Raw genomic sequence first — 12096 nt, forward strand, 5'->3', positions numbered from 1 at the left:
TCCAGGTCCGATGTAGGAATTCTAGTCTCAGTTTGGCCCTAGCTGACATCTGGAAGTGAGTTACTATTTTGGATCTTGGGTTGGTTTTATTTTTGATTCTTTTAAGTAGGTGCAGTATGGCAGTGGCCGATGGGGAAGATGGAAAGGTAAGTTCTGATAGATACTTGCCTTAATAATGCACAGTTTCTTCCTGGCATGTTTATTTTTCATTCTGAAATTTGGGAGGCCTTTTAACTTCCTTAGAGAAACCTGCTTACTCAATTTAAGTGCCTCCACAGTTCACATGTATTTACAAAAATCCAAATAGCTGAAGAAAAATTCACCATAGTCTCTAGGAATTAGCTCATCTTTACAAAAGGCATTTTACTGACAAACGCCAAAATTTCTTTTCATAAAGCATGATTCCTCTCCCCATTTTTTTAGGAGGTCCCAGAGATCGAACCCAGGACCTGGTGCATGGGAAGCAGGCGCTCAACCACAGAGCCACATCCACTTCCCTCTTTTTAAATGGCCCAATGTTCGGCCTCTGGTATTGCAGCCTCTTGGACTACAGCGAAGACCTGACTAGCAGGACAAATACGTGATCATTCTACAAAATCACCCACTGAAAAATGAGGTGATTATGAGCCTTCTGGAATCCAACATGAAATTTTCATTTCTCTAGGGGTTATATAAAAAGAATTCCATTTATAGTTGGAAGCTACATAAAGACTAGGCAGGAAGAAAGTACTAGCTCTTGATTTAGATAAGAATATGAATTGCCCTGAAGATAAATTGTGAGTCTACATATATTAGTTCTAAGCTAGGTAGAAAAAAATATGTAAAAAGGTTTAGCTTAATCAGAAACTTAAGAGTAGGAATACATATGGAGAAGTGAAGTCTTCTTGATTTTTAAAGAGGTTTTTTCAAAAATAAAATCCATCTCAGAACTCATTTGCTCAAGGTGGTATACATCCTCCATCAGAGAAAATATCTGATGACATCTGAAAACCGTCTTTTAGAACATCCGCCTTTCTGTAACTCTTTAGTTAATACTTATTCGACTGTGGATTAGGCTCCTGGAGTGTGAGACACCACGTGGTGAGCGGCACGGGCAGCCCCAGGGTGGACGCCTGGAAGCCTTCTGCACGTCCCCGCGTGCCGCTGCCTGAGAAACAAATCTAGTCTGGCCGAGGAATACCCCATCGCAAGCCTTAGAAAGAAACCTCAGCTTTAGCAAGGCAATGGAAAGCTGGGGCGATACCTTCTTTTACCTAAAATTTTGTAAAAGAGCCTGAGATTTAGAGTCATAAAAACTAATTCATTCATTCATTTTCTATTTTGCTCCTAGAATGATTCAAAACTTGGATTCTGAATCTAAAGTGTCTGTTACTTTCACATGGACAGGCTGTGACTTCGTTCCAGGTTGAAGACAAGAAAAAGGGTAAGGATTTATTAGAAAAGGAACGAGCCATCCTCATTTAACTGGACTTGATCATAATGTAAAAGTAAATAAAACCATCACAAGGTCAGATAGTGTTAAAAAGACTTGAAAAACCTGTGAAATTTGTTTCTCTAATTCAAGCTTCTTTGAAATCTAGAAAATTTAAAAATGAGATTATAGGCAATTTAATAAACAATTCAATGACCAGCTTAATGAATGGGTTGATTTGCCTTCTTGTGAAATTAAGTTATCCAGTACAAAAGGCTGGTAAAGAAAAACCCTTAATGGGAAGGAGAGGAGAAATTGTACTTAAAAAGGTAACAAAACTACAGCACAGCCCGCTAAGCGCCGGCGCAGAGGAAAGTGCGGCTTTACTTTGTCGAAGTTCTGCATCTGCTCGCGGTTGGTGAGCCAGGACTCCAGGTCCTGCGCGGTCTGGATCACGAAAGCTTCGTAATCGGCGAACATCTGCGTGAAGCGCGCGGCGAAGACCTCGCGCAGCTGCGCGTTGAGCAGGTGGTCCCGCAGCTCCGCCGCGCCGCACTGCGCCGCCGGGGGCGCGCCCGTCTCGGCACTCCGCGCCGCCGGGGGCGCGCCCGTCTCGGCACACCGCGCCGCCGGGGGCGCGCCCGTCTCGGCACTCCGCGCCGCCGGGGGCGCGCCCGCCTCGCCGCCCTGCGCCGCCGGGGGCGCGCTCCCCCCGGCCCGCGCCCGCAGGCGGGCCAGCGCCTGGCCCTCGAGGAGCGCGCGCGCGCGCGGCGGGGGAGCGACGTTGCCGTTCCTCCTGTCGCTGACCAGCTCTTTGAGCGCCTGGTGCCTCAGCCTGGCGGCGTTCTCGGTGCCGCGCCCGCCGCCCTCGGCAGACACCCCAAACTGAAGGAGCACCTCCGAGAGCTCCTGGATCAGGTCGAGCTTATGGGGGAACTGTGGGAACTCTTCAGGCAACTCAATGAAATGGTTGTCGATATCCACGAAACACAAATTAGCCTGAAAGAGAAAAGAAATGGAAACCCTTTAAAATGAAACAATTTCATGTTCTAGAATATTCCTTCCATAATATTATGAGTCTAGACACGAGTCTCTAATAATTGGCATCCGTGAGGCATTCCACGACGAGGAAGGTACACAGGCTCATAGCACCTCGCCAGTAGACGGCTGAATGAGCCTCAACTCTTTATGCCATTCTAGCACCCTAGTACCATTTATACTTTAGAATTGACAATAACTGCTAAAATTTGGAGCTGTAGTATTCAAAAATGGGATGAAACTGCAAAGATCAATCCAATTCACAGATAATCCACAGATTTTCAACTTATACAAAATTAACTTCAACCCCCGACAGCAAAAACATTTCAGAAATCATACAAAAAGAAGTATAAAGAGGTGGTAGAGGCAAGTGCTGAGATAACTAGAAATACTTAATCACTGAATAACTAAGAGGTGACTCAAAAGGTATTTTTGGGTTGAGGAAGAGAGGTGACAGAAATCAGAGGAAATGTTTCTCTCAGTTTGATTATTTTCTAGATTTTGATTCACAGGCATGGGAGAATAAAAAGATGCTTAAATATTTTTCAAGTAGTATATGGGAAATTTAAGGGGTCAAGTATTTGTATATAATTAGGACTATCCCTTAGGTACTTGACTGCAGTGGTCGTTAAGACAGTATTTTGGGAAGCGGATTTGGCTCAATGGATAAAGCGTCCGCCTACCACTCGGAAGGTCCAAGGTTCAAGCCCAGGGCCTCCTGACGCGGGTGGTGGAGCTGGCCCACACGCAGTGCCGATGCATGCAAGAAGTGCTGTGCCACGCAGGGAGGTCCCCCGTGTAGGGGAGTCCCATGTGCAAGGAGTGTGCCCCATAAGGAGAGCCACCCCGTGTGAAAAAAGTGCAGTGGGGCTGCACACACGGAAGGCTGATGCAGCAAGATGACGCAACAAAAACAGACATAGATACCTGGTGCCGCTGACAAGAATACAAGTGGACACAGAAGAACACACAGCAATGGACACAGAGAGCAGACAGCTGGGGGGGGGGGAAATAAATAAAAAATAAATCTTAAAAAAAAAGTATTTTATTTTAACTAGCCACACCCTCTAAGAACAAGGTTGTCAGTCAAAGGGAAGACTGCCCTGTTAGATTCTGGGGGAAGAGGTGCAGCTGCTCACGTAAAATGATCCTCATTACATTAATGGCTGAACCTGGGGTGGACATCAAGACGCAGAACAGAAGCTTCACCCACGCCCCCCGCAGGTCCACGAAGAGAGAATTCACACCACCCTTCTGATCCTGCGCGGCGAGGTAAGGGGAAAAGGGGAGCACAGCTGGGTCTGTTTCCCCTTTAATCCTTGCTTTTCATGTCAGATGCTGATGAGCATGAAGTATGGAGAAGTTTCCAGGGAAGCCAACTGAAAACTGCTCAAGGTTTCCCCAATTCCAAAACAGGTAATAAATGATCCTTAGGCCTGAGTAACCTTGGAATCCAACTCTAATTTTGCAGATGAGGAAACCGAGGCCCAAGAAATTAGGTGACTTGCTGACACCTGCGCCAGATGTGCATCCTTATACAGCCTGGAGGCTTAAGATATTTTCCCTCCATTTTCATCATCTCTCATGTCAGTGGTTTTCCTTAAATAAAGAGCTGAAACATTCACACCTTGTGAAGAGCTCTCTTTAAATCCAAACCCTTACATATGTGTCTCGAGAAAGCAGTATACATCCATAGACTTGAAGAGAGAAAGTAGGTCACCCCAATTCAGATGGAAAATGGATGATTTGGTATCTTTACAAACGGAAGAATCACTAACTTGCTAAAATAAATGGGTAGCCAGCAGCCCCCCTCACATTTTGTTATTTCTCACTCATTGATGTCCTGCTCCTATCCTTTCCTACCCCTCTCCTTCTCCCATGAAAATAGAAACCGGCACACTTTCTGAGAGTAACGCGTGTTATGACCACATAATCACTGCTCAGCCACACAGCTACCTCGAGGGGCTGTTCCAGCACCACAGCTACTGGCCTGACTCGTGGTCCCACAGGGGCCTCTCGCACCTGCAACATCTGCTCAGCAGGCCATCCTGAGGCTTCCACCACCACAAAGTAGAAACAGGAAATATGAACTCATGTTAAGAAAATCTATTGAAGAAAACCGAAAAAGTCTTTCTCTATAACAAACAAGAACTCCACACTGTAAGGCATTCTCATAAATCACCTTCTTACTTTAAAACCATTTAATTTTAAAAATTACTTTAGAATTCAAGAAGTATTACATATACGATGAAAAATATTCTCGCCATCTCAATTTTACATTGTTTTGAGACTAAATATTTTCTGTTGATAAATACTGCCCATAAGCATTCATAGTATTTAATTACTTCCAAATAAAAACAACGGAAATTCGTTGAAAAGTAAGGGAACAGCAGGGAAGCAGCTGTGGCTCAACTGATTGGGCTCCCGTCTACCATATGGGAGGCCCCGGGTTCGTGTCCTGGGGCCTCCTTGTGATGGCAGGCTTACCCGTACCTGCACAGAGCTGATGGCCCGCGCCCACGGAGAGCTGATGCAGCAAGATGACGCAACAAAGGGAGACAAGCAGACACAGAAGAACATGCAGCGAATGGACACAGAGAGCAGAGAGCAAGCAAGCGGCAAGGGCGGGGGTGGATAAATAAATAAAATAATAAATCTTAAAAAAAACAAAGGGACAGGGACTGGAGGTTTAGTTATCTTCGTGAACACTCCTACGTCCCTAACCTTAAGTCTGATGGCTGCCTGCACGTGTCAACCTGGCTGGGCAACGGTGCCCGGGCTCGGTCAAGCACCAGCCTGGACCTGAGGTGCAGGTGCTGTGCAGCTACAACTAACACCTGCATGCAGACAACTGTGTAAATGTGGGTGGCCTCATCCAATCAGCTAAGGCCTTAGGAGCAAACACGGAAGTTTCCCAAAGGGAAGAAATTCTGCCTCAAGACGACAACATCGACCCATGCCGAAGTTTCCAGCCTGCTGGTTCATCCTGCAGGCTTCAGACTTGCCAGGCCCACAACCACATGCACCAAAATCATCAGTAAGTCACACATACACACACACGCCCTGCTGGTCTGGTGCACTGGAGAAGCCTGTCTGAGACCGTAAGTCAGAGGAGAGCACTGAAGATACTCCTTTAGTCTCAGGAAAAGATACGACAGCAAGAAAGCATCAAAGGCAGTTCTGCCTCGGGTTTTCTCTGGACTTTCACCCAAAACTTAAGATAAAGACGAGTAAGAATGGAAGAAAGTGGGTACCACTCTACACAATTAACCCTCAGAGCTACGCCTTTCCACCCCAAAGGAAACCGGATTAACAATGGGACAAATGACCACCTGTGCCTAGGGCATCATGGGGAAAGTGAGTGGTGGCTAATTATGAGTCTAAGTAGCATTGTGAGCTAGCTAACTAAAATCATACCTTCTTAAAATAACCTTTTGTAAACCTGTCATTGTTACAACTATTTTAAGAAGGGCTGTTGCTATTTCTTACTGTTATTTAATTTTAGAGTTTTCGGGGAAAGGGGGAGGGAATATCATTGATAAGTACATTTAAGTAACTTCTTAAAATTCCCATTTTTTTACCCACTCCTCCCCCAAATCATGTAAAAGAGATTTCATCATTTACAGTATCATTGTAAAGGATACCAGAGCTAGTTGATATACTATTAGGTTTTTCATCTAAAACAACGATATAGTAATTTACAGCTTCAACACAGGAGAACTATTTTCACAGCTGATTCAAATATCTTATAAATGTGACCTATGAGTAGATGGGTATGCATTTATTAAAGTGTCAGTTTCATGAATGAAAAATCAGAAAGTCAAAGATTTTATTCCAAGTATAAATTATACTGCATTTACAATTTTTAAAAGCTTATCTTTAGAATCAGAGGATACACACAGACATAGAGCTAGAAAGGTTTCACTACTACAAATACATCAATCTGGTGTTTAAACAATTCTCGATAATTAGTACACATGCAAAAAAGGAACAACAGTATGTTTAAGCCTAAAGCGGGCTGTCTTGAAAAATATTATTTAAACAACAAAATAGACCAAATAATCAACAAGAAAGGAAAACAGTCAATGTTTAAGTCTTCAAAACAAAATACATTTGGGTAGTATCTTTTTTCTTGAAAATTTAAAGGATTTACTTCTTAGAACCAGACTAATTTTTACTCAGACTAATTTTTAAAGATACTCAGATACTCAGACTAATTTTTAAAAAGATAAACCAAGAGAGTTCAAAAGAGAGAGAGTAGAAGTCAATTGGGGGAAAGAGCAGAGCACAAAAAAAGCAAGGCAGACTGCACATACATTTTATATGACCTGAATACAGACATTTTTCCCATGAATAAAATGTTTATTTTGGTAGGGAAATATTTATTAGAATAAAAATAAGCAATGGATGATGTGTATAATATCCACATGGCCATGGTTTAGTGTGTTATTTTGAATTCATGTATTAAAATTAGAATCTCTATGGGAAATAAGAAAAAAAAGCAAAGCACAGCATGAGATATTTTATTAAGAAAGTGGGTACTCAAACAGCTAATTATGTGATATAATTAACCATTTTATGTTTTGTAATAGGCCAAGGCATTCTCATCAATATTTCATTTGAAAAGCTTTACATTTCAATTGAGTACCATTAAGAACTAAAATTTAGATAAAAAATGTTTTTGGGAATTCCTTTTATTTTCCTCTTAAACAGTGTTTGAAAATACAACACACAGAAAGCAGAGTAACCTAAGATGATGCATTAGCCAGGGGTTAGAAGTTTGATCTCAACCACCCAGCCACGCTGACATCCAGAACGCAGGATGAAAACTGGCTGTAGGTCTGAGAACAGGAAAAATTAATGCAGTCAATATTTTAACAACCCCACTCGATAGATACACGACAGATTCACCTTAATTGATACAATAATTTTACAGGATGCCAAAATTTAGGTTGGAGCATTTAAAAACAGAGTTTATTGCATGAATGGGGGAAAGAAATGAAATGTTAGAACAATAAAGCAATGAAATAATGTTACTAGTACATGCTCTTCACAAATTTTTGCGTGTGGAAATCTGCCACTGTCCTGCTTTAAACACTGCTTAATGACGTCAGGAGCTAGGGCCTGCAGTCTATGGCACGAGCTCTACCCTGCATTTATCGGGGACATTCAGGATAGCTGAAGAGACACGTTTTGGACAAAGGCACTGCTAAGTCTGCAAAGAGCAGATGCTTCATCATTCACTCTAAGCTTTACCTCTTGAGGAAGTTCTAGTTTGGAACGGTCAGTTCCTTCTTTAGACTGAAGGCCCATCAAATAAGGGACAGGAGCATCCAGAAAATGTAGCAGAGAAGCAGGGAGGATGGGCACATAAACGTGCTGCCACTGAAACGGGAACAAAAGGGTGGTGATGCCTTCTGCCACCGTCATCAGGCGCTGGTAATCTGCACAGAACAAGGACAAATGGAGGGGAAGATTCCAAGTAAAAACATAAATCGCTACATTACTTAAACATAGCAATTTCCAAAAAATTCCTGTATTAATACATAAAATGTTGCTTTATGATTATACAGAAAACAGGTCAATTCTATCCCACCATAATTTAACAAGTGTTAAACCGTTTTACTTGAATGTGGTGTGAGGTACGTGGGAAATACTGTCACACTCTTTCCATGTTAAATTTACCAGAATATGAACTTACCCTCCCCTGAAAGTGAATGAATCAAGAACTAATAAAACTGCCCTTGGCACTTCTCACGTTAAAAAAAAATATAAAAGATGCAGTATATTGCTATTGATCACTTTTTAAATACATGTCTATAAAATCCCTCAATCCAAAGACTTTTTTTTTTCTTTCTTTCTTCTATGTATGATCATGGCTATGGCTGTTAGTCCCATGGGTTATATTTTCTTTAGTCTTCATTTTGTGAGCACAACAAATCAGATATTATGAATTCATAGTGACACTTACTATATTTAAGTACTCAAAACAGAACTATCACATCTAGGGACAAAGTGAAAGCCATACCACACAATTAAAGGCTGAGTTTCTCAGTTGGGTTTTATTTACATGAACTCATTGTTATAACTAAACACTGACCACAATATTAGATTGCACTCTAAAACCACTCTTTATAGATAAATGCGTTTTACAAATATATGTCCATAATCCCTATTTAAATCCTTAGAGAAAGGCTGTTTTAGAATTTGGATTTTTTTTTAAACTTGAAAGGTATTAATGCACACATATCATATATTATGAAATAATTAGGGTAACAACCTGCAATCAAACACATTAATAACTCTGCAGGAAAATATGCACGCAATCCCACCAAGGTGGATAACCAAAGCATACAAAGAAGGTCGCTTTGGTTAAAGTCAGGTTTCTGATAAATGAGTTAAAAAAAGAATGACTGGTTTACATTATCAGTCATTCTTTTTTTTAACTCATTTATCAGAAACCTGACTTTAACCGATAATGTAAACCATAATGTAAAACATAGGATAACTAAGAATGTAAAGAACTGTATATCCTAAAGTATGCACCATAATGTAAGCACAGATGTCACCTTGTTAGAAAGCTAATGTCTCAGACTCTGTACATCACGTTAAGTAAATATGATATGAATAGGGTGTAAGAGTATCGCTGTGGAAGGAAAAAGGTTTTGTGGTGGATGTATGGGAGTGCTGTATATTATATATATGCATTGCTGTGGTCTAGGACTCCTGTGAAGAGAAGCTGAATAATTAGGGGGGGGGGGAAAAAAAAAAAAAGATAGGATGTAGAATTTTTGCAAGTCAACATTCTTTATCTAAGGTCTTTATCTAACTTTATCCAAGTTCTTTATCTAACCTTTAAATCCATCGCTATATGCCATTCCCTAGTAAGGGACCATGACATTATATTGGGCTTCAAATTTCGGGGAGTTCTGGATCACAGAGTGTTTCAACAATGGCAATGGAGGGATACTGGTATGGGATACCAATGACAGGTGATATTTGGCTGACAGGGAGCTGTACAGAACATATGTCCAGGGTGCATGGTAATGTTTGGATATACTCATAGTGGCAACAATTAAAAACCACAGCAGGGGGGGTACTGGGTTCCTGGCCAATGGTGCTCTGTCGTGGTCCCTAGCGGAGCAGCGACAGTCTCCCAGGTACAGCGGCGGGGACCGGGAGGGAGTGAGGGTTCAACAGTGAGCCCCTGATGTTAATGACTATGCTTGTGAGCTGATAAGCCTAAAATAAGAACAAGGCCTAGAGCAACATTGTGCCTGGGAATTTCCTCCTGTCAGCCTTCATGTTACTCAAATGTGATCAGTCTCGAAGCCAAACTCAGCATGTAAATGCAATGCCTTCCCCCCAGCGTGGGACATGACACCCGGGGATGAGCCTCCCTGGCACCAAGGGACCACTATCAACTACCAACTGATGATGCAACTGGAAAATGACCTTATACGGAAGGTTCAATGTGGATCAGCAGAATATCCCTGTCTACATAAAATAACATGACTTTAAAATGCTGTTTGACCTAAAGTAAGGGGGAAATGGAAAAGAGAAATGAGTTTATATGGCTACGAGTTTCTAAAAAAGAGTCTGGAGGCTGGCAGAAGGATTGCCCTCATGCACAACTGAGCAGAGTCAGAAAGACAGATAAAGCAGATACAACCCCCAGATATCGGTTCCTTTGAGGGCTAAAGAGACCCATGGGAGATATGGTCATGGCCGATGGGGTTAACTACCAGGTCAGATGGCCCCTTTTTGGAACTGATGTTTATGTGTGATGAATCTGGACTCAGATGGGATCTTCCTTCATAAGACTTTCATGCTAAGGTGATGGAGGTGCAGTTAATGTTGGGGTTTAAGATATATTTAGGGGATTTGAATCTCTGGACTGACAATGTGATAGCCAGGTCCTGAGCCTCAACAGACTCCAGCACCTACAATATGATTTATTGGACTTATCACACTCAGCTAAGATGGAGTTGAAGAAGGACAACCACCACACCATGGAGCCTAGAGTGATTACAACTGAAAGTGGGAGGATTGCATCCAACATCCATGTGGAATCTGAGCCTCCTCTTGACATAGAGGTGCAATGGACACAACCAATCCAATGTCCACATAGAAGAGGTGGCATTGGATTGGGAAAGTGGACATGGTGGCTGATGGGTATGGGGAAAGGCAGGAAGAGATGAGAGGTGGAGGCGTCTTTGGGACATGGAGCTGCCCTGGATGGTGCTTCAGAGGCAATCACTGGACATTGTAAATTCTCACAGGGCCCACTGGATGGAATGGAGGAGAGTATGGGCCATGATGTGGACCATTGACTATGAGGTGCAGAGGTGCCCAAAGATGTACTTACCAAATCCAATGGATGTGTCATGATGATGGGAACGAGTGTTGCTGGGGGGGGGGGGGGGGGAGAGGTGGGGGGGGGGGAGAGGTGGGGGGGGGTTGAATGGGACCTCACATATATATTTTTAATGTAATATTATCATAAAATCAATAAAAAAAAATGAAAAAACCAAAAAAAAAAAAAAAAAAAAAAAAAGAATGACTGGTTTTCAGAATTTTACGGATTTAAAAATTGCAGACCAGGGATTGTGAATCAGTAATAATCCTCTCACAGAGAACACTGTGAATAAATAAGTAAAATCTGGAAGAGTAAGACTCTGGGGAAGTCTGAACAAAAAGGTTAGGGAGACTGATGAGATGCTAACTAGTTCACACCAACTCAAAGAACACTTGATCAAGCAAAAGCAGGATGTTTCCCATTTTAAAAGTTTTCTTGTGTCACCCTATAATTTGTAGATGATTACTTACAATACTCTTCAATGGGATTTTGGTAATGAACCATCGTCCACTGCCCAAGTGTACTTAAAATTTTCCTTATTTGATTCATTATTAAGACTTAAATTTTGGGTGAAAACCTGATGACAGGAAACGTCTGAAAAACAAACCCCCGTGGGTATGAGTCACATGGACACAAACACAGGACCAGCTGACACCTACAGAAGCTGGGCTGGGCGGAGCCGGCCTGAAATTCCCGGCGCTGTTGTGGTCCCTGGCTGAGGAAAGGGGCTCTGTTCAGACCAGCTGCAGCTCTGCTCTGCCCTAGGACTCCATCATGGCACTGGCCTCAGGGTCCTGTCTCTCCTCCACCGTGGGCTCAAGGAGGGCAGAGTGGGACCCATTTTATCTCAGTGCACCCCACAAAGCACAGAGCCTAGCTTACAGCTAGGACTTAATTCATACTTGATAAAGACAGTCTGATCAAAGTTTATAATGGAAGATACATCATGACATGTCAAAGGTTGTACTTTTCTCCTCTTGTGTGCAACAGAGTCCTAACAAAACACACAAAAAAAAACAGGAGTAAGAAGACGATAACTAGCTCTAACAGGCCAAATCCAGAGAAAGGTGCTCAGGTCTGTTCTGGAGCCATTCATTTCAGTCAAGGACTGAAGTCTTGTTTACTTTAGTAACCTCAGCACTTTGCACAGTTACTGGAATATAATAGGTGCTTTAAAAATATTTTTTAATAAGTAAATGAGTTAGTGGGGTAGGAATATATAATTTTGCTGGATATCCAGGTAAATAAGACTTGCTTAGATTTTGTCCACATGAGATAAAGAATCACT

At 42.2% G+C, this 12096-nt stretch overlaps 1 protein-coding gene across 4 annotated transcripts in view; it reads right to left on the bottom strand.

Annotated features, from left to right (window-relative positions):
* The window catches only part of DENND5B (DENN domain containing 5B), a 205063-nt gene that overhangs the window by 81062 nt on the left and 111905 nt on the right, over positions 1-12096 (bottom strand). For all 4 annotated transcript variants that reach the window (XM_058283016.2, XM_058283014.2, XM_058283015.2 and 1 more), the window contains 2 exons: positions 7706-7893; positions 1799-2410 (listed from right to left, as the gene is read on the bottom strand). In XM_058283016.2, coding sequence (XP_058138999.1) covers positions 1799-2410; positions 7706-7893 — 800 coding nt within the window. The remainder of the gene's footprint in view (positions 1-1798; positions 2411-7705; positions 7894-12096) is intronic.

The sequence above is a fragment of the Dasypus novemcinctus genome, chromosome 20 (genome assembly GCF_030445035.2).
Source record: "Dasypus novemcinctus isolate mDasNov1 chromosome 20, mDasNov1.1.hap2, whole genome shotgun sequence".
Lineage (NCBI taxonomy): Eukaryota > Metazoa > Chordata > Mammalia > Cingulata > Dasypodidae > Dasypus > Dasypus novemcinctus.